We start from the raw sequence: 26,762 nt of genomic DNA, 5'->3' as shown, positions 1-26,762 counted from the left end.
TAAGCGTTGCTACCACTGCACATGCATTTGAATCCAGCCCGTAACTTTTGCTCATGCATTCGTGATCTAATGTCCTCTCATTTCCTTTTCCATATATGTGAGGGGAATTTAACTGCTTCCTGAAATCAAAAAGAGAAGCTGTCTGTCTTCCTATCACCACAGATTAAAAAAAAGAAGAAAATGAAATGCATTTCGTGAGTGTTTGGTGGCGAACTTGAATTGCAAAGTTTTATGAACTTTATGTCCATTTCTCCACACCCAAGACCTGTGTGACTCGGCACCAATCCCTCCTCTTTCTGTTAATAGATAACTGCATTTTCTATTTAATGGTGATGATGATTGAAACATTTTCAACATTAGTCAGTCCCGATAAGTGCTTTGTACTCAATATTGACTGGAAAATGAAAAATCAGGCCATAAAAGTTGAAGAATAGTAGGGGAGTGACTAGGAGGAATGTGACGTCAATTTATTAAGTAACCAAGGAGTTATGTTACTCTGATGCAGGCAGTATGACAGTACTCCATATTGCCTGAGCTGAATGTCAGAGAGGTGTGGGAGGCCTGCCAAACAGTTGGTTAGTTGGTTAGTTAGTTAGTTGGTTGGTTGGTTGGTTGGTTGGTTGGTTGGTTGGTTAGTTGGTTAGCGAGCTTACTGTCCCTAAGTGTCTGCACTCTTGCTTTTTTCTGCTTCCAGAGTAGCAGCTGTGTTGACAGAGTACATGTGAGAGTGATGTGTACCATATTCTTATCTTCAAAGCTAGGAAGAGGCAACATTGGATTGTGTGCACAGAGAGATAGTGAATGAGGAACAATCGCAATAAAAGAGGGAAGAGACTTTGAATGATGCCCTAACATGGGTCATAACTAAAGAGGAATTGAATAAAGAATACAATGCAAATGAGAGTTTTTAGCCATAGTGGCATGGCTTTAGGGATGTATGTCAATAACAATTTGATGGATAAAATTTTGTGCAGCCAGCCACAGTTCCCAGACAATGTATCCTAAAGGCTTTGGTGTACAACTCTTCACTTTTCATCTAGTGCCAGTATTGTGTCCAATATTTCTGGTTTATGACCAAATACATGCAAAATGTATGACATTCCCAAACATTACACCTGCTAAACATCAGCATGTTACTATTTCAGGATTGTTACTAAGTGCATTTACTCCAATACTGAGGTACAATTTTGAGCTCCTTGTACTCTGCTCCACTTCATTTGAGAGGAAAATATTGTACTTTTTACTCTACTACATTTATTTTGAAAGCCACAGTTACTTTGCAAATTCAGATTATTAATATAAAATATAATAAAGAAATAAATTATGATGTTTTATTATATATATTAAACTGCAACAGTATACAAAGTAGTGAAATTATCCCTTACCAGTTACAGCATTAAAGTAATGCTTACACATTAATGCATCAGTAATTATGACCCATTAATCTAATATATATGTTATTCTATATATAATACATATAATGGACCATTCTGCATAATGAGTACTTTTCCTTCTTATACTTAAAGCATATGCTGATGCTAATACTTGTGTCTTTACTTAAACACATTTTTTTCGATACAGTATTTTTACTGAAGTAAAGGATCTGAGTACTTCCTTCCCTACCACTGGCCTGAGTACAGCCTCACAGAGCTGCTAGCATGACTTCTTTTCTATTTCATGTATTAAATTGCGATAAAAGCATGGTTCACACACACAGAAACAGTTCAAACTTAGATGGCTTTGTGTGGTCTACTTAGAATATTTGTCCCTCTCTAACCCATGTAAAAAAGTTTTTCTTGGTCTTTGGTCCAAAAGTATCATTTTAGGAACAGCTGAGAATAGGTAATCAGAACAGAAAATAAAAGGTTACCTAATGTGCTTGTATAATATTTAGAACGGCAAACCTTTTGTTCCTGGAACCCACTCCTGAAATAAGACACACTTGTGTCAACACAGAAAGGCCAGTGGAATTAATCTTGGTGGTTGCCAGGCTAAAAATCAACACATGGTACTGAAAAATGTTGCAATGTCCCCGAGTATTTGCATGAGATAAAAGTGAGGTCAGCAAAGTGAATGCGTTAATACACTGCTGGATATGTGTTATGGCTCTAATGGAGGACCGTCCCAGAGTAGAACCATAAAAACTGGGCTGCGGCAACACGGGGAATGCAGAAAGATTGTATTTGCCTTGAAAATGTTTCATTTGAATATACTGAATAGTTTAAAGGTGGCTGTGAAAAATACCTCATTAGCTCATATGAGGTCCACTCCCTAGTTAAACAATGACACAACCTTTCATACATACAGGCTGCACAAGAAAAACACTTTGTATAATTGGTAGAGAGCCTTATTACGTTTGAACATGCTTAATGCCATGTAATTACCGTGGTTAATAGCAGTGTTTTGCTGCACTCTACACTGTAAAACATGTATATGGTCAGTAATCTTGAAACATGCTGCTAAAAAGTCAAAAATATATATCTGAGATTTTTCAGGTTCAAATAGAGCTGCTAAGTCATCAGTAGAAAATATGACAGCAATTTGTTATGATGATGACACATTGTGGTTTTTGTTGTAAAGGAATAAGGAAGTTATTAATCCGAGTTCTCATTCCCAATAATTATTGCCATTTTTAACTTGTGTGAACTGTATGTCGTCTGTCAACATGACACAGTGACTAATCCACCATTTTTGAAATGAGACCATTAATCATTACATGACAGCTCCATATGAAAATAGACTTCCTTGATAACAACAGGGAAATGTTTAGTCAGTCTGAATTTTTTTTTTGATATTGTGATCAGGCAGACCTAGTTTAGAGGTGTCCGCTGGGCCTTTAGATGTGTTGTGACGTGTTGACGTCAAAATTCAAAATGCCATAGAGGTTTGAGCTTCATTTGATGAAAATCTTTTCTGTTTATTGATGTGCGCTGCCCAGTCTGTCATCCATAATTAAACAACAAGTTGGCCGTGTGATAAAACAGTAACAAAGCATTCATACATTCATATATTTAGTTTAGTGGTACAGAAACAAGAGAGAACAATACAGTTAAAACATACACACACAAAACTGAGAAAGGCGCCAACATGGGGCATGGGCCAAGATGTACTGTGCATTAATGTATTATAACTTCAATCACCATTTATTGTTCTGAAGTTGAAGCAGGAGCTGCTTCTATGAGGATCTGAGATGTGAGAAACAGGTATTAGGTCTGATGTGATAAGACCAGGATCTCTGACCACAGCTATTTCTATGATTTAAAGTTGACAGGTTTGGCGTGCATGTGACAAAGCTCTAGTATGGAGAGGAATGATCTTTACTGATTAGCTTTCGATGCCTGTACGCTGTGGGATGCAAGCAAGTTCACTGCTTTTTCTTCTAGTGTAAGTTGTATCTGACACAGAGTAGAAGGTAAAGTACTCACTTTTAAAGAAAATATATTTAATCTGTTTCATCACCTGAAGCTGTTGCACAACAGGATTTGTTGAAGTATGTCGGTCTGAATTTACTATCCATAAAGTTAGAGATATTTAAATATCTCCCAATGATCAAAGTACATGAGCTGCTCAACATATTAATTATTTACAATAATCCCAAAAATATTAGTACCACATTTTCCCCATTCTTTTCCAGCATCTTTACATCAGGAAAAATACAAGTACTTTAATGATCTTGAATGATGGAAGCTCCTGTGACCACTGGAAAGCTCAATATTTGCCCGTTAGCTATGAAGAACATTTCTTTCATGGATCTTTCAAGAACCACCGATATTAGCCATAATTGTTAATAAAATGTATATACATGCGCAGACGTCCCTTAGTAGTAAACATGCTACAATCACTATCTGAATATATGCATTCACAAAGGAAACAAAAAACATGAAACGTGCAGTTGACTGTTCAAAAAGTTTTATACAGAATTCAGGTGTTTTTACACACTACTAGAGCCTGAAGAGAAGTGAATAAAAAATCTAAACACAGAAACAAATTGAAGGCAAAAAATACCAAATATTTCATGCTTCCAGCTTCTCAAATGTGAGCATTTGCTGCTTTTCCTTGAAAACTGAGGTTTGGTCAGACAAAACAAGACACGATGGCGTCACTTTGGGCTCCAGGAATTTGCGGACATTTTCCACTATCCTCTGATGTTTTATTGACCAAACAAACAATCAACTAAATTATTTGTAGATTAATGAAAATACAAATTAGTTGCATCTCTGACTCTCTAATGTTGTACAGATCTTTGGCCTTTCCTCTCTAAAATTGAAGGTGTAACGTCTGACTCAATAAACTTGATAATGAAAACAATGTTAGTTGTAGCCTTAGCTGAATTTCTTCCAAGTACACTGATTGGCCACTTGTATTCACTTTATTTATCATGTTTCAATAAGTAAAGCTTCACTTAAATAAGGTCCCACTGAGTTTTCAAAAGAGCTTAAACCCGGGAAAAAAATTGAAACAATTCCTAAGGCTAGATGCTATCACGGTTAAGTGGGGGAAAAGTTTGTGACTGGGGTGAACTGAACTTTTAAGCACTAACTGAAGCAAATAATAAGTCTGGCAGCAATTGCATGTTTTGTTTACTACCTTCATACAATAGTCTCAGATCTTACATAATCACTGAAAATATAACAGAATAATGTATAAGGATGCCATCTTTGACAAAGCCAATTTAGTCTGAGATGGTTGAGCCCATTTAGAAGCCCACAATAACAACATGGAGAGATAGGAATGACCTTGGGGGATGGGTTTATTATATTTTCATTCTGAATAAGTCTGTGCTCTTGTGTTCTCATTTTGTGGAAAATAAGACCTGAAAAAAGCCCCGACAAGGGAAGTAGATGGCATAATTCAAAAGGGAATGAAAATGAGCTCGCCGTACATCTGTGTGTCATCTAAACTTTGTCCACAAAACATTCTGATACACCTAAAGAAGAAACACTGGTCTCAAAATCAGACTGTTCTTACTGCAAACCACATCACACCATCACATGCATTAACAGAACTAAAATTCTTTTCAAAGTCAAGTTGACCTGGTCATGGTCCAGTGCTTCATGACACTGACAGAGGCTAAGTCATTAAAAGTATACTGTATAAGATAAAAAATTACAATTCCCTAAAGCAGTTGTAGCATTTGAAGATTTTTAGGATAAAATCTCTTGTAATGTAAAAGTGAATCTGCAGCTATAGTACACTCTACACTTGGTATTTAATTTTTTGAAAACCATCAAATATGTAACATTTTGAATTTTTGGAAAATCAAGTTTCATATTTTTATGGAAACATTCAGTTTGTCTGTATTTGATTAAGCCCTTTATAATTTGGATTTTGGGTTGGTCATTGTGTGACATCTATTGTTAACGCTATTTATAGACAGAAGATAAAATCTGAGTCAAATATGAGTGGAATTTCCTTTTGTGCACTGCGCACCACAGAGGAATATTGATATTTCTACTTGACAGCCATTCAGTACAGGTTTCGATTAGTTCATTGTGACATTCTTGATACATTTATTTTGAGTCATACTGTTGCTGTGGCTCTATGGCAATGTCGGTCAGTCCGTCAACTTTTTTAGTACAAACTGTAATAGCTCAACAACCATTAGATGGATTGCTATAAAATTTTGTTTAGACATCCATGGTCCCCAGAGGATGAATCCAAATGACTGTGGTGATCTCAGCTTTTCCTCCAGCGTCACAAAAAACCACAAATGTGACCCTCATGGTCACATTTGTGGTTTTAATGATAAATTAGATTGCTATGGTCTCCATGGATGTATTAAGGAGAATGATGACACTACAGATATCCATGGAGCCCAGAAGATGAGCCTATAGACTATGGTGATTCCCTGACTTTTACAGTACTAGTACCAGCAGGTCATTGGTTTCACTTATCCTGTGAAATAGTGCAACATTCACTGGATGGATTTTGGCACAGTATTTTTTTTTTTTTTTTTTTTTTAAAGTTTTTAGTGATCTCCTGACTTTTCTTTTAGCATCACCACAAGATTGGCTTTTTTGATTTTTAGTAAGATGTCTCAACAGCTGGTGGATGGATAGTCATGAATGCTTGGTGCACATCCATGCCCCCCTCAGGATGAATTATTGTAACCCTGGTGATCCCTAAACTTCAGGTCATCATTAGGCCAAAATTGGAATTTGCTCAATACTTTGGTTAGAAACCAAATATCTGCAAAACTGCTGACATAATTCCCATCAACCTTTGTCTTGTCTTAAGTGCTTTTCAACAAATATGTGCTAACAAGCTAACCTAAGATGTAAAGTTTAGCAATATTACCTACTTAATATCAGCAGTACTGTGAGAATTTTAGCATTTTGTTCAAAACATCTCTGTGCTTCTGTAGTTACAGCCCCAGAAACATTAGCATTAGCATTGTTGTGACGGATGTTTGCAGTGCCTAAGGTTCCGATTTCTTTTCTTTTTTTTTTAGTTCTGCCCTGACGTACACTGACCTTTGGACAAAGTCAACTGCTGTTGACCAGTGAAATGTCAAAACACTTATGTTTCTAATTGTGTTCCTCAATTTCTGTAAGGGTACAGCGATTACCCTCCGTGATGTATTAACTTGGTGAAATATCAGTTTGCAGTGCAAGCTTGAACTGATGAGTTTCTGAATCTACTGTTAGCCTCATAGCACTTTGGATAAAATTTGTGCTGTTTTAGAATTTTTGAGTAGTCACCGTAGACTGTATGGTAGTAACCAACCAAGCTCAAGACCCTTGTTTTTTCTACAGTATTGTGAATTTTCCATCATGTTTTTAATATTCTGACAGTTATTACAATATAATAGTTACATTTGTCTTTTCAAAATATTTTAAAAGAACCTTGTTTTGCTGTAACATAAAATATCCTCATGAATTTATCTGTCATGATGACCAGCACTGATGTCATGCTGCCCTGCCCAACTGTCCTTACGCAAGGCACTTATTTGCACACTCTAAAGATTTAAAATAGATCTAAAATAGATCTAAAATAGATCTTTACTGTGGTGGCTTTCTTCTTCTCTGTACTGTTGGTGACAGGTTTATGGTCAAGCACTGGTCCCTAGGTGGAGGCCGGGGGCAGAGCCAAGCAGCCCCAGCGCAGTAATGATGAGTGACAGCAGCGCCGGTCCAATCAGAGGAGGGACTAAAGCTTTTAATGCTGTCGGAGGCTGCAGCTTCCAGTCTGAGCCACCTGTAGTAGCCTGGTGGACAACACGTCTGTGCTGCACCGTTATATTCACTGTTACAACGTTACACGAGACTTCATCACCGGCTCCCTCAGAAGAACCGGAGACTTGAACCATGTTTCTCAACTGTCTGCGGGTCGCGTGTCTCCTGGCTGCTGTCAGCAGAGGTGAGTGAAGTTTATACTGTGTACTAAGCTGCCAAATCGTTTATAATTGTCTTTCTATCGACACACCACGCGTTTGATTGGGTAATATGACCTGAAGCCTGGAAATACTCTTTTTACTAGTTTAACTGTAGACAACACGGATTAAGTTTTAATTGTACTTTTGCCTCAAACACATTCTAACTACTTATCACTAAATTAATCCATCAAAGTATAAATGTCACTTAAGTAAAAGTAGCCCACAGTTAGTTTTTAATCAGCAAAAGTATACCAAAGTTTAAAAGTAAGTATTCCTTATACAGGAAAATGGACCCTGTGAGGTTTATTTATTTTCTACTTATTATATTAATTGAATATCAATATTGATTATTTTTAAACTTATTACTAGCATTTCTATTGCTTCTGTCGTTGCTCAGGTGGAGCTAATTGGAACTACTTTTGGGTATTTTACTCCACACTAGATTTATCTTCATATGTATCATCAACATCATATCTAGCCTATTTTATGTCTGATTTGGCCCCTACACATACCCATCTGTACAACTTAAACCATGGCCCGCAACTCATGAACATATTCTGAAGGTTAATATAGCTTAAGAATTTCTGTAGTGTTTCCTGTAAATAACATAATCATAATATGGAAGTAAATATAGTATATAAAGTAAATTTTACTAGAATTTAATTACTGGCAAAACTATCTATTAGTTTTATTATCTATTATGTTTTAGTTAGTGTCTTATGAGGGGGATGTGGTTTAACAGAAAAGCACACGCAAGAACGTCAGTGCAATTTATTTTATTTAAAAACATTCATAGAAAGTTGATTTGGTTTGTTGATATTATAATGTTGCAACATATCAGACTTTGTCAGGGTTGGGATGATAAAGGGCTGAACTTACTTCCACTAACCTTTATCAAGAAATGGAAAGGCATTCACTGCCTGATATTAACATACTGTACATTATCAAATAAGAACTGAAAACCTAGAAAATGGAATGACATGAACAAAGAATTGATACAAGGTAAAAAAAAAAAAAAGAAGAAATAAACAGTTGTGTAAATCATACAAAAACACATCAAGTCATCCACATCCTGTTAGTGAAAACTATCTAGCAGCTATTGTTTAGTCTCTGCCTTACAGGAAAGGGGATTTGCCTTCTGATCCTTAATTAAAGAGGTGTCTTATTCCATTTATTCAAGTTTTTGAAGACACATACATAATTTCTTCTTTTTTTTTCCACTACACATTCGTGGGCGGGGTTTCCCAAGACAGCCTCTACCCCTGACTCACTGGTCCTTCAGTGTGACTCAAAGCTTATGGGCTTGGACAGATGCCAGCAAGGAGGCATTGGTCAAACAACAGTCAGCTCCCTGAAGTGCAGCACACTTCACACACAAAGTTTACTGTGTGTGTGTGTGTGTGTGTGTGTGTGTGTGTGTGTGTGTGTGTGTGTGTGTGTGTGTGTGTGCGTGTGTGTGCATGCGTGTGTGTGCGCATGAGCAGACCCCCTCGACAGCGTGGTGAAGCTGCCTGAGGAATTTTGATGAACCCTCCACTGTACACTGTGTCGCTAAGCTTAGTTGCAGTTAAATCCATTGGTCACCCTTTGGTCACCCTTTGTATTATTTTGTATCATTCTGTTCTCTGCATCTCTTGTGTTTAAGGGAAGATTGAGAGTTGGTCACTGTCATGTGCTGGAGCCTCACTGGAAGCCTGCAGGCTGTTTACATGTTTCCCCTCCTGTCATGTGTCTTGCTTGTATAGAAACACAGAGTCAGAGCTAGATGGAGGAAGGCTGGGAGGTGATGCAGGCTACAGTTTGGGGCATGACTGAGTGTGTCTGAAGTAGCAGTAAAGATTAAAGACCTCTTGAGGGTCGTGATCTTCCTCCCTTGAGTCTGGCGCCACATTTTCTTGTCTACCCTGCAAGAAATCTTCCTGAGAGAAAGGCACAAAGTACATTAAATGCCTGACTCTCTCCTTCCTCTGCTACTGCTTCCCCTCACACCACACACAGTTGTCATATCTCCTCCACATGTCATGTTTTGCTGGCTAGTCATCGTTAGGTCATTATTAGACAATGTAAGATCTGCTAAGGAGTTAACAGACGGTTGTAGGCATGAGAAAGTAGTCAGATTCATGTAGGGCTGCAACTAGGTTTATTTTCATTATCAATTAATCAGATTATTATTTTCTTGATTAATTATTTTTCTCTTCCTCTACCTATACGAAATGTTAAAACCAGTCTAAAATCATAAGATTTTCAATTTACTTCTATATATGACAATGAAAAACTGGCCTATAAACATGAATGTCGTTGACTGACTGAGTGATGAAGTTATGTCATTGGTCAACCGAATGGCATGTGACTGAATGATAAGGTAACACCTTTGATCGGCTGGCCAAGTGTTGGAGTGTCCCCCCTTGGTTGTTGCTCTTTCAAAATGATTTGGCGCAAACAAGTGATGTTCGCAACTTAGCGCCTTTGTTGTTAAATTTACAGACTTTTCAGGCCCCTTCATTGACTTCTTTTCGATAAATCACCTCACGACAAATCTAGCAACTTTTTGTACAAAGCTACTTTCTGTAGAAGAGAGTTGCCAGTATTGCCTCGTGAAAGCGATGTTGGACTTTCCCACCATACCCTCTATGCTGACCGCACGGGATCTGACGTGAATTTTACTTTTTCTGTGAGCGATCATTTTACAAACCAAAATCACAGAACAGCTGCTGGTTTTACTTATTCGTATGGTGATTTTGTCAGATGATGTTGGAGTTATAAAATCAGGATTTTAGTAGTGCAGAGCAGCAGCTTGGAAGTGACTGCTGGTTAACATGTAGACTTAATGGGCCGGGTTTCAGTCATTGATTCATACTTGTTCCTTTGTCTGACAACAGAAGCAGAAAAACATGTAAAAGGGAACAGCTTTATTTGGAAATTCTGCCATATTAAAATACTATATATGTGAGCACAGAGAGTAGGAGAGAATCAAACAGATAAAGGGCAGTAGGAAAGTACTCAAAGAGCTCAGTTTCAATGAAGAGGAGTGCTTGTTTATGTATTACTCAGTTCCACCCCACTGTGTTTCTTTTTGATATTGATTACCGATTTCATCTTCCTCATTTGACGCCCTCCCATCTGCTGGCACATATTGTTTTGTACATCCACTTTTCATGTACACTTGTTGCTGTTTTTGCTGCCGTTTCTTCCTCTGTCTTTTCTCCTTCTGTCGCTGTGTTCCTGCTCTATCCTGTTGGATTAGACCTGCTCCAGGGCAGTAAATCTCACTCTGTAATTGGAAAGCATGTGCTGGCGGAGCTTTAATTGGATATGATATGTGCAGATGCCCTATGAGTGAGCTCTTGCTCCAGGGAGCCATCTGTTACCTCCGAGTTACAGTATAAGAGCTGTGTTTGCTCAGATACAGAGAGCTCATTTCTGTCAGCTTCCTCCTATTGAGGACGCCCCTTAAATTGGAGACCGTCTGATGACAGAGGAACCAAAGAAACGGACTCACAGTATGACATATAATAGAGAGTGAGATAAGATATATAGTAGCTTCTTTAAATTTGTCTTCTGTGCTACTCTGTGTATCTTCATGTGATTGTAATTGTAAACATCTGTGGTTTTTTTCCCCTGTGCTGAGACGTTTGTGTTGGGCTGCACATGTGTGTGTCAGGCATCACGCCTGTCTCGTCAGCAGCAGGAAGAGCCACAGTCCGGGCCAAGATGATGTTTATGTGACAGTCCAGATGGAAAAGGGCAAAATCCTAGCAGGACAGAGCTTTAATTTTTCTTCATCTTCTTCTTGTATCATTGAGTGATAATATTACTGCGACTAGATGATTGAAGTCAATTTATCAGTTTATCAAACATTTATCAGTCATTCTTTATGCATAATTGCAGATTTTAAAATGTTAATTAAAACTTTCAGAGGGATTGTATCATGAAAATATGATCGTATCATGTTTACTTTTTTATTCACTTTTGCAAGTTAATATTTCCAAGTAAACTGTGATGAAAATAAATAATATCTATTAATAAGTAAAAAATTCATTAATTCTTAAACATGAAGAAATTTGTTTTAACAATGTAATCTAGCTCTACACGTCCACCACAAAAGGCGCGGCTGTGTCCGCAGATCAGGACTGTTGACATGAGACGCTCAGCCAGATGATGGACTGTTGGTTGATGAAAATAAAAGCTTCCTCTGTGTCCTCACGTGTTGAGCCAACGTAAGATGTGTCTCTTTGATGTGCCAGCCCCCAGGCCAGGTTTCCCCTTAGCAATGGACGCTGTAGGAAACTGAAATGTTTGCATCTCTGTGTGTGTTTGTGTGTGTGTGTGTGTGTGTGTGTGTGTGTGTGTGTGTGTGTGTGTACCGTGAGGTTTGTAATGCAGGGATGGGCACCTTTAAATATTAGGAGTTCATAAAGCAGTATGTTAGACATGCTCGCTCTCATTAGCTAGCAAGGGGACCCACTGTGTGACCTGTAATTAGCACAGAGCCGTAGTCCAGTATGCCTCCAGCATTCTCTTCTTTGATCAGCGTGTTTCAGATGTCATACTACATGATTTCTGAAACACGGGCACTCCACACAAACACACACACACACACACACACACACATCACTATAGGTCAGCTCTCCACATGACTCCTCTGTCTCCTAATGAGATCCTGCCTTATGCCTCAGGCTCTTCCTGACTGTTGGGTCACAACCTGTCAGCTCACCTCCAGCTCTGTGTGCATTCCTTAATCAGCTCCGTCCTTCTTTCAGTGCTGCTGTCTGTGATAAAGAACTATTACAGGAACATGCTTATAAACTGGAAATATTTCATGGCAGCATTAAGAAACGAGGTGATTGTTTGCCTGCAGGATTCCCTCTGGGAATTAGTATCCTCCAACATGAGTTGTGTCATCAATGCAGACAAGGATTTACTCCTAGGGAGTGGCAGCGTGGACAGGAAGTTGAGGATGTGTGTTGGGGGAACTGGATCTGACAGTCACTTCATTAACAGGTACTTCACAGGAGTGCTAGTGTGTTGCATGAATAGAAATCCCCTGAAATGAAGGGCTAGTCTAGCTCTGCCTCTCTCGCTCTCCATTTCTGTTACTCTGTTTCTGTTAGTGATTTGATGTGAGGCAAAGCTTTGACAGGCAGACATCTCCTTGGCAACAGACACACTCCCTCACTGTACTTGTTTGATTTCTACGTCGAGAGAGAAGGGGAACGATAGCAATCGAGAGGCATGGCAGTTTTTAAGTGGCTTCATTACAGTGATAGTTTGTCAAACCAAGTAGCAGTTGTTGAGTAGGACCTAAGAAATAGCTCGCAGTAGGCAAAGCCGGACTTTCTTATCCATATCCTCCTAAGTGTGTGTTCGCAGACCGACCTTAGGCCCACTTGTCACCCTGCCTGACCCAGTCATCCCTTTTGTGTCTGCAGGGGATTATCCGGCTGTAGGTTAAATCCTTAGAGACGAGGCTCCCTGTTAGACATGCATTGCAGAGTGTGCTCTTAATTACGCCACTGTTTCAACTGTCGGTCTGTTTACATTGTTTTATATGGGTTTAATAAACTTTTCCAGCCTCATGGAAACGTCACAATCCCAGGGGACCCACACGCTGTACTAGCTCTGTCAATGTCAAAAAACAAAGGCGTTGTGCTGCTAGCAAACTAAGCATGCTGTGGAAGAAATGCTGTGGTCTGTGGGTAAGCTTAAACACACATTGTTGCAGCTATTGTTGTATCAATCTTTAACTAGGGCATCATAGTTGCTCTGTGAAACTTTGTCGCTGTTGATTCTGTGTGCTTCATTTACGGCTGACATTTCCAAGTAAATGGGAACTGAGAAGCAGCACTGAACTTTTAAGGTGGAAGCACACATTATTTGTGAAAATGGCAGTGGAAGGAGGAACTACAGTGTTCGTTCATGTAAATCAATACACATTTTTCTTTTTTCAAATTTATTAATGAACAAATTGTACAAAATATGTCAAGTACAAAATGTACACATACACATCGATATGAGAGCTGACAACAACAAAGATTCTGAAAAGTATACAAGAAATTATAATTAAAATATTAAATGCACGTCTGAATACATTGATGTATTTATACTTCCAAAAGTATAAAAATAATAAATACCATTACAAAAACATAAAATAGTCAATTTCAAGGGGTTTCGTTGAAAATATTCTTATAATATTCATTATTGTTTATAAGGGACAAGGCTAAATTCCATCAAGAAAAGGGAGAGAGAGAGTTGTGATTTTAAGAATTTCTCTGTATGAATAAAGAATTTTCCAAATAAAATAAAAACTTTACCAACATAGTTAAGAGATTTTTCTCTCTTATTGTCATAATAACATATTATATCTTTTAAAGTCAAACAATGGGACACTTTAGTATTACAAAAATATAAGCATTTAAATCCGACCAAAACTTCATTACAATTTCACATTGTAAAAATGGGTGGGTAAAAGTCTCATCAGCATATTTTCATGGTCTCAGCTGTAACATCCTCTCAGCAACATCAGAACATAAGCAAACCATAATAACTGCTTGTGAAGGCTACATGGAAAGAACTGAGCCTTTACAAGGTCATTGTAGTAGAGTGTAATTGTAAGTGACACTGTAATGCTAACCTCATATTAGAATTTGCATGTAGATGAATCACAAGAATATAGGGAACTTTAGAAATGATATCACACAGAAAACCTCTCAAGTTTGTGTTGCATCGTAGTGGCAGTGCTGACAATATAAGGAATAATTTTGTAATTCCTCCAAACAGCAGCCTCTCTTCCATTGTGTGTTTGCGATGTAAGACTTAATATAGTCTTGGATGTAATAGCCTTATACAAGTTGATATAGATGACATTAAGACCTTTAAAGTGGTAAAAAACTCATCACAATGTCATGGTTATCAAATCTGACATTAACTAATCATCAAGAACCAATGTAACACCTTTAAGTTATCAAATATCTTCCTAAACTTACTGGGGTTTTTTGTAACATGAGGCTTTTATGAACCCTGGGCTTCAATCAATGTTAGCAAGGTTAGTGAGGCTGATTTACCCACATCCTGATTAAAACGATTAAACTGAGATTAGCAAATTAATTACTTCACATTGAATGCTCAGAAATGAATTCAATTCAAGAGCTTTGCATCATGTACCTGCATCTTTCTAAGTAGCTTATTGTTTGAAAGATGTTGCTGGCAGGCTAAAACAAAAGTAGCCTACTTCCATAGGCTACTAGCAGCATTGTAAGGCCATAACCTATAGGCACAGGGATGAATTAAGATAAATGCTAATCTCAACAAGCTAACATGCTCACAATGATAATGCTAACATGTTGATGTTTAGTAGGTCACCATGTTGACTATCTAAGTGTGTTAGCATACTAACATTTGCTAATTAGCACTGAATAATGTAATAATTTACATCTTTAAATCTCCATTTAAATACATTTTGACCTGATGATGGTGCTAAAGAAAAAGTCAGGAGATCAACAAAGAGATTACAGCTCATCTTGACGGGGGCATGGATATTTATACTACATTTAGTAGTAGTCAACATCTTGATTTTGTGTGTTAGCATGCTACCATTTGCTAAAATTAGAACTAAACACAAAGTACAGGTAAGACTACTGGGGGAAAAATTAAATTTTGAGCACTTGTTTTCAGGATTGGTTTTGAGAGGAAAATAAAATTAATTCATTGGAAAAGCATCCCTCAGATACAACCTATTTTCTCTCTAATTATGATTAGTTTGGGTGTATCACAAACTAGACAAAGAGATAAACTTTCTATTCAGACAGTTATGTGGAGATGAAAGACTTTGATAGGAAAGTGGTTTCTCAACACACACACACACACACACAAACACACACACACACACAGAGCTGATAAGGCTCTTTGCCTGAGTTTATGTGTCCACACCATTAGAGTGAATGCTACTCTTGTATGTTGATTGATTGAGTGTATTACAAACTGTATTTTTAAACTGCTGAGGACTTCCACAGGCACAGACACAGGCACCTAGCTACCATAGTAGGCTGGGTCACACACCTCTGATTAATGTACAGGATAGATTGTAAACTGAAACTGGCTGCGCTGTTTCAATACAGCAATAGGAATCTGAGAAATGTGATTTTTGAAATTTTTTGTTAGCTGCAGATAAAACTCATGTGAGATTTTACTTGAATGCAAAGTATGAAGGGATTAAGTGCATGGTGAAACCCTTAACCTTCAGTTCAGTCGTTCATGGGAACACACAAGTCCTTCCAAATGTTAGAGTGGAAAATGTAACTCACAGGGCTAATCAAGGCAGGGTCGACTAGATCTGATTTAAGAGGTTTTTCATTAATCTTGATCTCTGGTCATCCAGTAAGATTAGTCCGTTGGCCTTAAGTCTTAATCTAGATGAGCCAGTCACAAAATGATACATGTGTATTTTACAGCAATGATCTCACGCTATGCTGCTTCACATATAGATGCCTAACTCTGCCACTCCTTTACTTTATGACTGTTAAAAACGTCATCTGAGACTATATGTTTTCCAATCTTCCATTACTTCCTCATGTATCATCGTTGCTTGCTTAATGCCTTGTTCCACTGTCTTAATACAAGGTGGGTATCCATAAAAGTCTGCTGTCACAGGGTGTGTGGAACCTGTGGGGGGTTTTTTTATCTCTAAATGAGTCTTGGTTACTAAGTGATAAATACATTAAGTCACACACAGAAAATAATCAAATCATGCTCAGGATCTGATGTTAGTCTTGGTTTTCTCACCACTTCCTTGTGCTATTGAGATGACTTACCGGAGGGAACAGTTTGTGTAAGGCGTCCACTGGCTCTTAGCAGCATGTTCTCTCTCTTCCTGCTGAAAAGGGGCCATGAATGTAATCATTCAATGCATACAGATGAGGAGCTGAGGTAAACAGGCTAAGCCATTATCAAAGACCTCCCACTGTTTGTAGCACTCCTCAAGCTACCCTCTGGCTTCCTCTGTTCCCCTATAAACACAAAGCAGAGAGTGGGAGCAGGCTAAATGGGAACAGGCATCACGGCAGCACACTGAACAAATAGGAGGCAAATCTTTCTTTCAACGTGGTCAAATTAAGTTCACGGCACTTGTGGCCAACACATCTTGGTGTTGTAAACAGCAGTCACTTACGGTAGCTCTTATCTGCTGAGTCACAGTTCTGTTCTACTTTTTATGCACTTAGGTTTCAATGTTTATTCAAGACACAGCCTTGTTGCCCTCTGTGATAAAGCCTTAAAATCTGTCTTAAAGGTACCTACTAAACCATCAGCCGTTTTACACTTTTATAGAAAATGTTTAACACCAGATGCAAAGTTTGAAATTCACATTTAATTTTATTCACAGTATGCCAATGTAGTCACACAAACTGCTCAAATGAAATGTGTTGATTTTCATAAGATTAGGTGTTCTAAAAAAAACTCTGGAAAAACTAAAGCCAAGGTTTGAAAAGCTGTCATATTGAAAATGAACAACTAACAGCAACATTATCTTATTTGATATCATATTCTTGATATATTTTGTTGAAAAGTGTAAAGAGCCATGTGTATTATAATGGGATAAGTTTGTGGACAGTTTAGTCCACAAACTAAGTTTATTTTCAGAAATGTCATATTACACAACAGACTCACTCTACTTTCCTGTAGAAGGTATGTGATCAAATTGAATTTGAAACATTGAGAACACTTATAATGTAATATAATATTCATGCCTCGAATTTGCTGTGAATGTGAACATATTAAGACAACTACAATGACATGGAATTGCATTGCATAATTAAACTGATAAGCTGTAATGTGGACATTAAACAGCTTCAAGCTGCTATAATCAATACAGAACAGTGGATCAAATGACTGCTTGTATGTGAAAGGTGATTCTTCTAGTGACAGACTCAGAGAATTATCCCTCAGCTCTACAGGGTGTGTTTTAGCATCCTTTAGCTTGTTGTTTCGGTTCACTCTGACTGCTCTCAACAGTGTTATTTCCAGCAGCAACAAGCTCTGATAAAACACTGTACACTACCTGCTTAACACCACAAGGTGGACGGATAAAGTTAGTGATTAGAGGAGCATTTAGCAGCGAAAGAGCCAGATATGTGTCTCTGATGTTGATGGAAGCTAATTATTTTTGTGCTTTTCTTTTGACTGTAGGAACGACAGAAGATAATACCACCACAAATAGTTTCATCAATGAGACATCCACCACTCCTGCAACCTCTTACACAACTGTAACAACAAGCAGCAACACAACAACAACCAGTTTTACATCGCCATTCACTACAGAGAACTTCACAGCTTCAATTACAACTAGAGAAAATGACACGACAGAATATACAACTGCGAAACCATCCATCACCCACGAAGAGACAACTTTCTCCTATTCAAGCACCGACTCCAGGATTACTACAGAAACAGTCAACAGCACCATAACTGACTTCACTGGCAGCTCAACTGAAAATCCATCAGTTCCACCCACTGCTGCAACACCGTCCACCATAAACCCAGAGACAAGCCACCCCACCAACGACAGTGAGACTGCAAATGCCACCACCACACCTGCCCCAGGTCACACACAGACCAGCAATCACACATCAACTACAAGTACACCATTCACACACACTAGCAACGACGCAACTATAAGTACACCGATCACACAAACGAACAACGACACAACTATTAGTACACCGATCACACAAACAAACAACGACACAACTATTAGTACACCGATCACACAAACAAACAACAACACAACTATATTTACACCGGTCACACAAACGAACAACGACACAACTATTAGTACACCGGTCACACAAACAAACAATGACACAACTATATTTACACCGATCACACAAACAAACAATGACACAACTATATTTACACCGATCACACAAACAAACAATGACACAACTATAAGTACACCGATCACACAAACAATCAACGACACAACTGTTAGTACACCGATCGCACAAACAATCAACGACACAACTGTTAGTACACCGATCGCACAAACAAACAACGACACAACTGTCAGTACACCGATCGCACAAACAAACAACGACACAACTGTTAGTACACCGATCGCACAAACAAACAACGACACAACTGTCAGTACACCGATCGCACAAACAAACAACGACACAACTGTTAGTACACCGATCACACAAACAAACGACACAACTGTTAGTACACCGATCACACAAACAAACGACACAACTGTTAGTACACCGATCACACAAACAAACAACGACACAACTGTTAGTACACCGATCACACAAACAAACAACGACACAACTGTTAATACACCGATCACACAAACAAACAATGACACAACTGTTAGTACACCGATCACACAAACAAACAATGACACAACTACTGTTACAGCCATGACACAGCCGAGCAACAGCACAACAGCTCCAGCTCCCACAAACACACAAACCAGCAACAACACAACAACTACAAATCCTGTCACACCAGAAAACTCTACAGCTGTACTAACTACAGCTACACCTACAAACTCTACCAACACCTCTCCTGCATCCACTCCCACAACCTCGTTCTCCACCATCAGCACAAACACCACAGCTGGATCCCCATCCTCTTCACCTGCTTCCAACTCCACCTCCAGCTCTGTCCCTCCACACACTTTCCCAGGCAGTAGCACCGCACCCCCCACTGGAAATACCACCACCCTTAGTCCCTCAGCAACAACCCCAGGAGGTAGGACTAACAGCATGATGAGTGCTGATGTGTGTTCTTACAAAATTTTATACTATAACATGCAGGTGGGACAGAAATCTGAGTAAAAGTTTTTTTGTGGAAGGTCATAAATGTTAAATCCATCATGTCACATTTATTGTCAAATCTACATTGTTCGCTGTTTTGAAAACTTCTCTATGTTTAGGTGAATAATGGTAATTTTCATCTAATTGTGCTTTATGCATAATATTTTACTGTATTTTACAAGCTATATTGATATTGGCAGTTCTGTCTGTTTAAATGTCCTTGAGCTGATCTTTACATATTTCTTCCTGGTACAGTGACCGGCCACAGTACACAAATCACCACTTTGACTCATTCAACTGAACCAGCTACTGGCAATGGGACCATCCCTTTGACCACCCTGAGGCCAACAGAGATGACCACTCACAACTCCACCACAACAGCCCCACCCACCCCGAGTCCACCAGTCACTGGTCAGTAACTTTCTCTTCAGTGTTTAATCATAGTCCAGTTAAACAATACTGCAGATGATTTATCATCAATCAACTAAATCAGAAAAGCGTAACATGAAAAAAGTAAGTGCTTCATGTTGAAATAGGTGAATTAGTTGCTGAATTTAATTTGGTTTGAATAAAATCCTACGTAAACATGGAGCCATGTTACTAGAGATGATTGTTTTCATCTATTTCATGCTAAAATGGTTAAGAAATGTATTGCACTGGAAGTTAAAGCAGCTATAATCGATATTTTTATAATAACAATGTATCAAATGACAATGCGAAAACAAGGTCACCTACAGAGAATTATCACCTGAATCTGTACTGTTCTCGGCTTTATGGAGCTTTATAGCAAGCTTTAGCTCCTTCTTTAGCTGTCCGGCCCACAGGTTTACTGTTTTGGTTCACTCTCACGAATGAACAAGCTCCAAAAAGCAGAGAGCTGATAGCACACACAGATAGCAGCTAAAAGAGAAGAGAGTGGATATTGGACTTACATTCACCAGGTAGCCAGAAACACAATTCAAAATGAATGATGACGTCGCTTTGTATGCTGAGTGTGTAAATAAATTTAGTTCATCATATAAACTTAAAAAGTAATATGTCAATGTTGTTTGCAACTTTTTTCCACTGCCCCCAGGTGGCCAAAAAAATGGTTATGCCAGGTGTGACAAATGCAGTTCATGTAAGGAAAAAAAAAAACAGTTTGTCGGTTGTTTAATGCATCATTTGACTTTAATCTCTCATCAGTGTGTCCTTTCGTCCCGTGCCCATCTGAAAGCATCTGTCTCAATGGCACGTGTCAGTGTATCTCTGGTAGCTTCCTGCAGGATGGTGCCTGTACAACTGGTAAGAACGTAACAACACTTAATGTCTGGTCAGATGATGAGATCGTAATAGGATGGTGGTATTGAAATCTTTGCTGAAAGACCCTCATTTTCTTCACTCAGCTCAAGTGTTCTCAGGTGATCTTCATTTGACGTCCTTGACATTTCAACCTGAAATGAGCAACAGGTCCTCGGCGATATTCCAGATGACGGCGGCTGACATCTCATCAGCGGTAGGTCCTGAGCTCACAAAGCATGTTGAGTAGTTAAAATAAATGCCCCCTCTCTCACTCATTAAACCACATTTGTCCTGTTTCACAGCTCAGAGATGCCCTCAAAAATCAGCCGGGGTATATACAATCTGATGTTGTGCAACTTCAGTGAGTACTTTCTCTTTCTTTCTCTGCTGCACAAACACATTATGTCACAGGTTACAGAAGATTTTTAATCTCTTTTGGTGCTTCTCTATAATCCTCTAGACCAGGAAGTGTAAGAGCAACTGTAAATAACATCTTTAAAAACACCAACGCCACTCAAGAGTCTGTTGATCGAGCCATTGGTGAAGCTATAGCCAACTCAGCCTCCAATGGATTATTGATTAATGCTACATTTAAATGTAAGTGCTGCAAGTACACTAACCAAGTCAAGGGAAGCGTAGCTTGATTTTGGAGGGGAACCTGACATTTATGAGCCACAGGTTATAATATGTTATTTCAAGATGGTTTTAACTCATACATGTCTTTTATATGCACTCTGTCATAGGTAATAACCTGTGTGAGCAGGAGCCGTTACCTTGTGATGTCTCCACTGCAGTGTGCAAAATTACAGATGGCAAGCCTGTTTGTTCCTGCAAAGATGGCTACATCTCCAACATATACTCAGAGAAAATCTGCAGAGGTAAAATCAACTGTTCAATATTCTTTATTTATCTCCTTTATCACCACTAGTGTAAAGTCTGAGTAATGCTCTAGTAATTATGTCATGCCTTTTACATTTTAAAATTCTTTATTGTGCTCTGCTGCTATAAGAACAGACGAACCACAGCGTCTGATTGAAAATTTCCCAGCTGAGCTACATTCAAGAGAACTGTAACAAAAACCTCTTATCCTGGCTGAAATACTTGAGTGTGAGAATGAGGGGGAGAAACAACAGGGAGCGAGACTGCAAGACAAGGTCAAGAGCTGTAGCCTTTTCTCCACGCCGACCTTGACCCTTACTTCATTTATCTCTTAAATTTATTTCTTTTTAACGGGGTTGTTTCCCTGGAAACGAGTGGAAGAATCACAGCTTTCTCTCTGTGTGGAGGGTTGTGGCCAAGGAGATCAGCTGTAGGAATAGCCAATAAAGAATAAGACCTTTAGCGTCAGACATTATAATGTATATAGTTCCTATCCCAGGAAAAATATAATATGTGCTTGTTTGAAAAGGTCATCATGCAGCCTCCATATGAAGAGGCCCTCATTGTGCTCATGTTATATGTGTAATCAGGCATACAGTACGTCTCTCTCTACCGTGACTGAGTCTGAAACACGAGCTTGTTATGTTCTCATTTCTGTCTCCGGGCGCAGGACGTTTGTTTGTTTCAGTTATTGTGTTTCTGTTTCTAGCTTGTCCAAGTGGGCAGAGGTCGGTGGGAGACACGTGCCAACCGTGAGTACACACATGTTTAATTTGGTGCACAGGGTGAGTTTTAGATGTCAGCTGTGAGGTGTCTGTACATTACTGTGTGTATGGGAAGTTACTGGCTTCCCCAATTAAACTCTGTTAAGATGCTCCAGGTCAACCATAAAAAATGAATCTCATTGTGTTTAACTGCTCTTTTTTTCTTCCAGTTGTGCATTTGGATACAGTGGCTTCAATTGCAATGACTGTGAGTAACAAAACTGTTTTAAAGGCAAAGTTATGTGGCAGCAGTAGTAACAAGTATGAACTGAGTTGCTTAAATTCATTATATGTCTTAAATTATGTCTTTGCAGCATCTCTGCTGGCAGTGGTGGTCATCTCCTGTGTGCTGGGAGGAGTTCTTCTCATCCTGATCCTGGCTTTGCTAATATACTGCTGCTGGTGAGAACATTACCAGCACCAGCCCTAGAGTTTATTTATTTTTAAATGTAAAACTGGGATAGGTTTTGTTGAATTTAGAGGTTAGACACATAGGATCATTTATATACTTCTATAAAACAGGAGACAAATAGTTTATATTTTATAAAAGGCTCAGTAATTTCTTAACAGCTGGACACTATAGCTTTTAGCAAATGTTACCCAAACATGAGTAAATAGTGCATTTGTTGGAACATGTCACTCAGTTTTAGTTTTTAACTATTGAGCTACAAAAAACAACAACTTTCATTTTCCTCTCTCTGTTGTCTGTATTTCAGGAGGAGATCCTCAAAGAGCAAGCCAGACGACAGCAGCAGTCCGTACTCATCAGGTGACTTAAACCAGCCCTGGCCCACAGGCATCACCCCCATCCCTCGTGCCACCACTAACTGGGAATCAGCTCCTTCCATGGAGATGACAGAGGGGGGCAGCACTCGAACCTTGGTGGACAAAAAGCATCAAAGCAACGGATTGGTGAGTTATCACAGATGTTCTTCTGTTGTCTCAGTCGTCTGATTGACTTACCACTTATCCTCAGACAGTCTTGCATAGTGTTGATTATCCACAAAATTAACCCTTAACTTTCCCAGTGTTTCCCCACCTTCTTGATCCAGATTGAACCTGGTTACTAACGTTAAACCCACACTGTAAGCACAGATTTGATAATTTGCAGGGGTAAACATCTAGGTCGAGGTTAAAATCATGCTAAATTAGCTTGAAAAATTTGTTTTTTTAGCTTCTGTTTAACTGTTATTTCTATGTAATTTCAATGACTATGTTTCAATGTGTAGGTCGGACTTGCCAAACACTGAAACAGACTTTTAAATGCTTTTCTATCAAATTTAGCTTCGATTTAACCCTCAACAACTAGATGTTTATTGACCTGCAAATCATCAAATCCATGACCATCCTGTATCACTTCAGAGGAGAGTTTAACCCAATCATTCAGAATGTAAATGTAGTGCTAGCACGTAGCTCCCTCCCATGCTCCTGGCTTTGCCTGACTCCCAGTGTGTTGATTTAGGGGTTTCAACCGAAGCAGAGAGGATGGAAAAAGGTAAGGCACGGCTTTGCTTTCTAGATTCTGATTTGCCTTGATACTCCATACTGATGATTTAGACGGGCCACTGTGAAAATCACGCTGGTGGGATTTACAGGTGTTGGGAAGCTTCATGAGAGATCTGTGATTGTTGTGGAAGGCAGCATGCTCTCATCTTCATGTTAAATCTAGTGAGTGACAGTTCAAAGAAACTCAGCTGATGCTAGTTTGGGGATAGTCATGAATAATTCTTCACTGCACATTGATGACTGTGGTTACTGTCGATGCGTACTTGGCTTTTGTCTGTGTTTGTGTGTGAATGTGTGAAGTCCCTACATCTAAAAGACACTAATACACTGACTGCTTTCACTGACATTTCAGTCCGGATCGTACGATCTCGATCCAGATGCAATGAAGACCTTCAAAGGTAAAAATCCGTCCCGTTACTCCTACCTGGTTCAAGGCCATGAGAACCCCTACTTCTTACCAGGGGATGAGAAGAAAAACTGACATCTCGCCATCTGGGGGTGAAATCCATGTAGTGAGAGTGAGTGAGAAACGATGGATCAAAAAGAAGTCACTGATTGGAAACTCAACCAGGACCAGGTTATTTATACTTTTTTGAACTTGCTTGGATTCACGGCAAATCACAAAGAACACTCCTTAACTGGGAAGCAGCCACCAAAGAGATTCATTCATGAGCAGGAACATTTTTTTTAAAGTGAGATTGTACATCATGTCTGTTCTTGCTGATTATAACCAGTAGATGTCACTGTTGCTCAATATAATCTACATAAATGTCCTCCTGTTTTTTTTCAAAAGTACATTTGACTTTTTTATGCTTTAAAGAAATCATTTTGTAGTCTTTTAAAATGAAGCTTCTTATATTGCTAATTGCACTAAGTGTGTGTTACGTTTACCACCTGTTTCTTCTGAAATCAACAGTAAATTGAATGTGGGCTTTCTGGGGCTACTAGATATTTTTTTTCAGGATATGATTATTTTTACGACGATAAATCTTGAATGACTAACGGGGCTGGATCCCTGGTTCGGGGTATTTTTAAAGGGATTTATATTGTAGCTGTCTGAAGCTGAGTACTTTCTGTATTATTTGAAGCTGTACTTGCAAAATGTGCCTGTTATTATGGTCTGATGACATATAGGAAACATTATGCAAAGCTGGTGATAAAGCCTGCCTCCTGGATGTGCCAATTATCACTTGTATACATTTCTTCTAAGAACATATATATATATATATATATATATATATATATATATATATATCCTTGTGTGTCAGAGACTGTGCACTATTTTATAAGTGTGTAAAGTTTTTGTAAATAATTTTGGCAGAGAATGTTTGAGTGTGTGTATGCAATGGAAATAAATTACTTTAAATAAAGCTTTGTGTCAGATCATTGATGGATGCAGTGAGTGTGAATACCTTATATAACCACTTATACAGCTTTTTCAGCCAATAATTCAAACTCTTGTGCCTTTCTCAGTGTTTTACAGCTTATTTGTATCATTAAACAAATGTATGTGGAGGTAATCTGAATTCATATGACTTTTATTGTCATATAAAAACTTAAAAGTGTCTGTAATTCTAAACCAATCTAAATGTGCGAGAGGACTAAGACATTCAGATCCATCACTGATTAATTGCATACTGTGTTATATAGCCCTGCTTAACTAGTGTGGTGACCTAAAAGCTGCTTGAAGATGCAGACACTAAAGACACAGGTTCAGAGGATCTGATCTACATTAGGAAAAGATCACTGTTTAAGCTGTTGAAGATTTTTTTTTTCAGTTGAATGCCTTCTGTTCATTCTTTATAGCGTGTGATGTTTTTTTTTGTTTTTTTTTCCTCTTTTTTTAAATTTTTACTTCTGTATTCAGACCTGTTATTCTTGTTTTGTTTTTTTTTTTATAATTGGGGCATCTTGTGTTCTCCTCTGAGGACATACTGTACATCATTTAGACTTTTTTGGAAAACTTTCTTTTTTTGCAGGTTTGTTTATATGTCCATCAAAATGTAACTAAAATATATATTCATTTATTTCTCTAGCAGTGACATTAATCAGCATCACTGTAAATGTGCCAGTGTTAGAAAAGATTCATTTTCAGATGGAGTTCCTTGGCCAGATGTGAAATTAGTTTAAAATAATAGTAAAGCATTTGCACATGTAAATCTTTACAGAAATGTTGGCAAAACACGAAGCAGCTGAACAGAAAATAAAAAGCTAAATGGAATAAGACAAGTGACACAGTAGGGACTGTACAATGCAAGCAGTTGCAACAAATACATGTTAAGCAGGTAAAACCCGTATCACAGTAGTAGGAGAATAACAACAGAGGAGATGTGACAAACACACACAACAAACCAAGCAAATGAGAAAAGAAAAGGCAAGCAGGCAGTCACTAGATATGATGACAGGTCTTTTTAACCATTACATGTAAAGGAACAGAGAGTTACTTTGTGTTCTCTGATTTGATTTGCTGTGTTGATTTTGCAATACACACCAGTATTATTCAAACTGAATAATATCTAAGTATTGGTGCACTTCATTATGCATTCAACAGCTGCAGAAGGCCTTTGGGACTAGCTGCATGGCCACATGAATCACAGTGTTAATGGGATTATTCTTGGAGATGGAGCTGATGTTGATTGTGTGTTCTACCTAGAAACACTCAATCTCCTTGCCCAGTGTGCAGCACTTTTTCACCCTGAGTGACGAGGTGTTTGAAAGCCACAGAAGTTTTATGTTGGTGATTGGGTAAAACTTGGCTGGCGGCGTTGCCGAGGCATTACGGTTCAAGAGTCTACTCCTCACAGGCTCTTTAAAACTTGGATTTGGTGTGCTCGGAGGATAAATCTGGCTTTGCCAGGCCTTAATCTTGGGCACTGGGTCACTGGAACAGACTGAGACTGGCATACAGGGGGTACAAATCAGATGCATATGTGGCGCGTTGGTTTATATTTGCATGTGTAGAGTAAACATGTCTGTTGCGTGTGTAGCATCATGATCTGTGGCTTAATATCAATGCCAGTTGCAGGGCTGGATTTTAACTCTCATCTGTCTGTGAGTAAGATAACACACGGGAACATAGACTTGTCTGCATCCAGCCACAACATCTGTGTCAGCTTTTACTTTTACCCTTACCTAGTTTAGGTAATT

The 26,762-nt window shown here is 38.6% G+C and overlaps 1 protein-coding gene across 2 annotated transcripts; it reads left to right on the top strand.

Moving 5' to 3' along the window:
* Positions 1 to 7,020: 7,020 nt before the first annotated feature.
* Positions 7,021 to 24,985, top strand: LOC111658470 (uncharacterized). Of its 2 annotated transcripts, XM_023411022.2 has the most exons (14): positions 7,021 to 7,359; positions 17,555 to 19,120; positions 19,441 to 19,596; positions 20,371 to 20,469; positions 20,571 to 20,680; positions 20,769 to 20,827; positions 20,927 to 21,063; positions 21,210 to 21,344; positions 22,055 to 22,097; positions 22,280 to 22,317; positions 22,424 to 22,511; positions 22,826 to 23,021; positions 23,572 to 23,604; positions 23,968 to 24,985. In XM_023411022.2, the coding sequence occupies exons 1-14, from the start codon at positions 7,308 to 7,310 to the stop codon at positions 24,094 to 24,096; spliced, it is 2,841 nt and encodes a 946-aa protein (XP_023266790.1). In that variant the 5' UTR covers positions 7,021 to 7,307; the 3' UTR covers positions 24,097 to 24,985. The 2 variants fall into 2 exon arrangements, with proteins under 2 accessions (XP_023266790.1, XP_023266791.1); XM_023411023.2 differs by lacking the exon at positions 23,572 to 23,604 and having other exon boundaries at positions 7,022 to 7,359.
* The last annotated feature ends 1,777 nt before the right edge of the window (positions 24,986 to 26,762 follow it).

Source organism: Seriola lalandi, unplaced genomic scaffold (assembly GCF_002814215.2).
Source record: "Seriola lalandi dorsalis isolate HSWRI2012SDOR001 ecotype SW California unplaced genomic scaffold, Sedor1 jcf7180002054443, whole genome shotgun sequence".
Taxonomy (NCBI): domain Eukaryota; kingdom Metazoa; phylum Chordata; class Actinopteri; order Carangiformes; family Carangidae; genus Seriola; species Seriola lalandi.
Note: the sequence above shows the minus strand (reverse complement) of the source record. Positions and strands in the feature narration are given on the sequence as shown.

Bases quoted from the DNA above. Each gene is read 5' to 3' on its own strand.
- LOC111658470 (XM_023411022.2), top strand. From the start codon at position 7,308: ATGTTTCTCAACTGTCTGCGGGTCGCGTGTCTCCTGGCTGCTGTCAGC. The intron at 20,681-20,768 runs GTAGGTCCTGAG...CCTGTTTCACAG, and splicing joins CGGCTGACATCTCATCAGCG to CTCAGAGATGCCCTCAAAAA. The intron at 23,605-23,967 runs GTAAGGCACGGC...CTGACATTTCAG, and splicing joins AGCAGAGAGGATGGAAAAAG to TCCGGATCGTACGATCTCGA.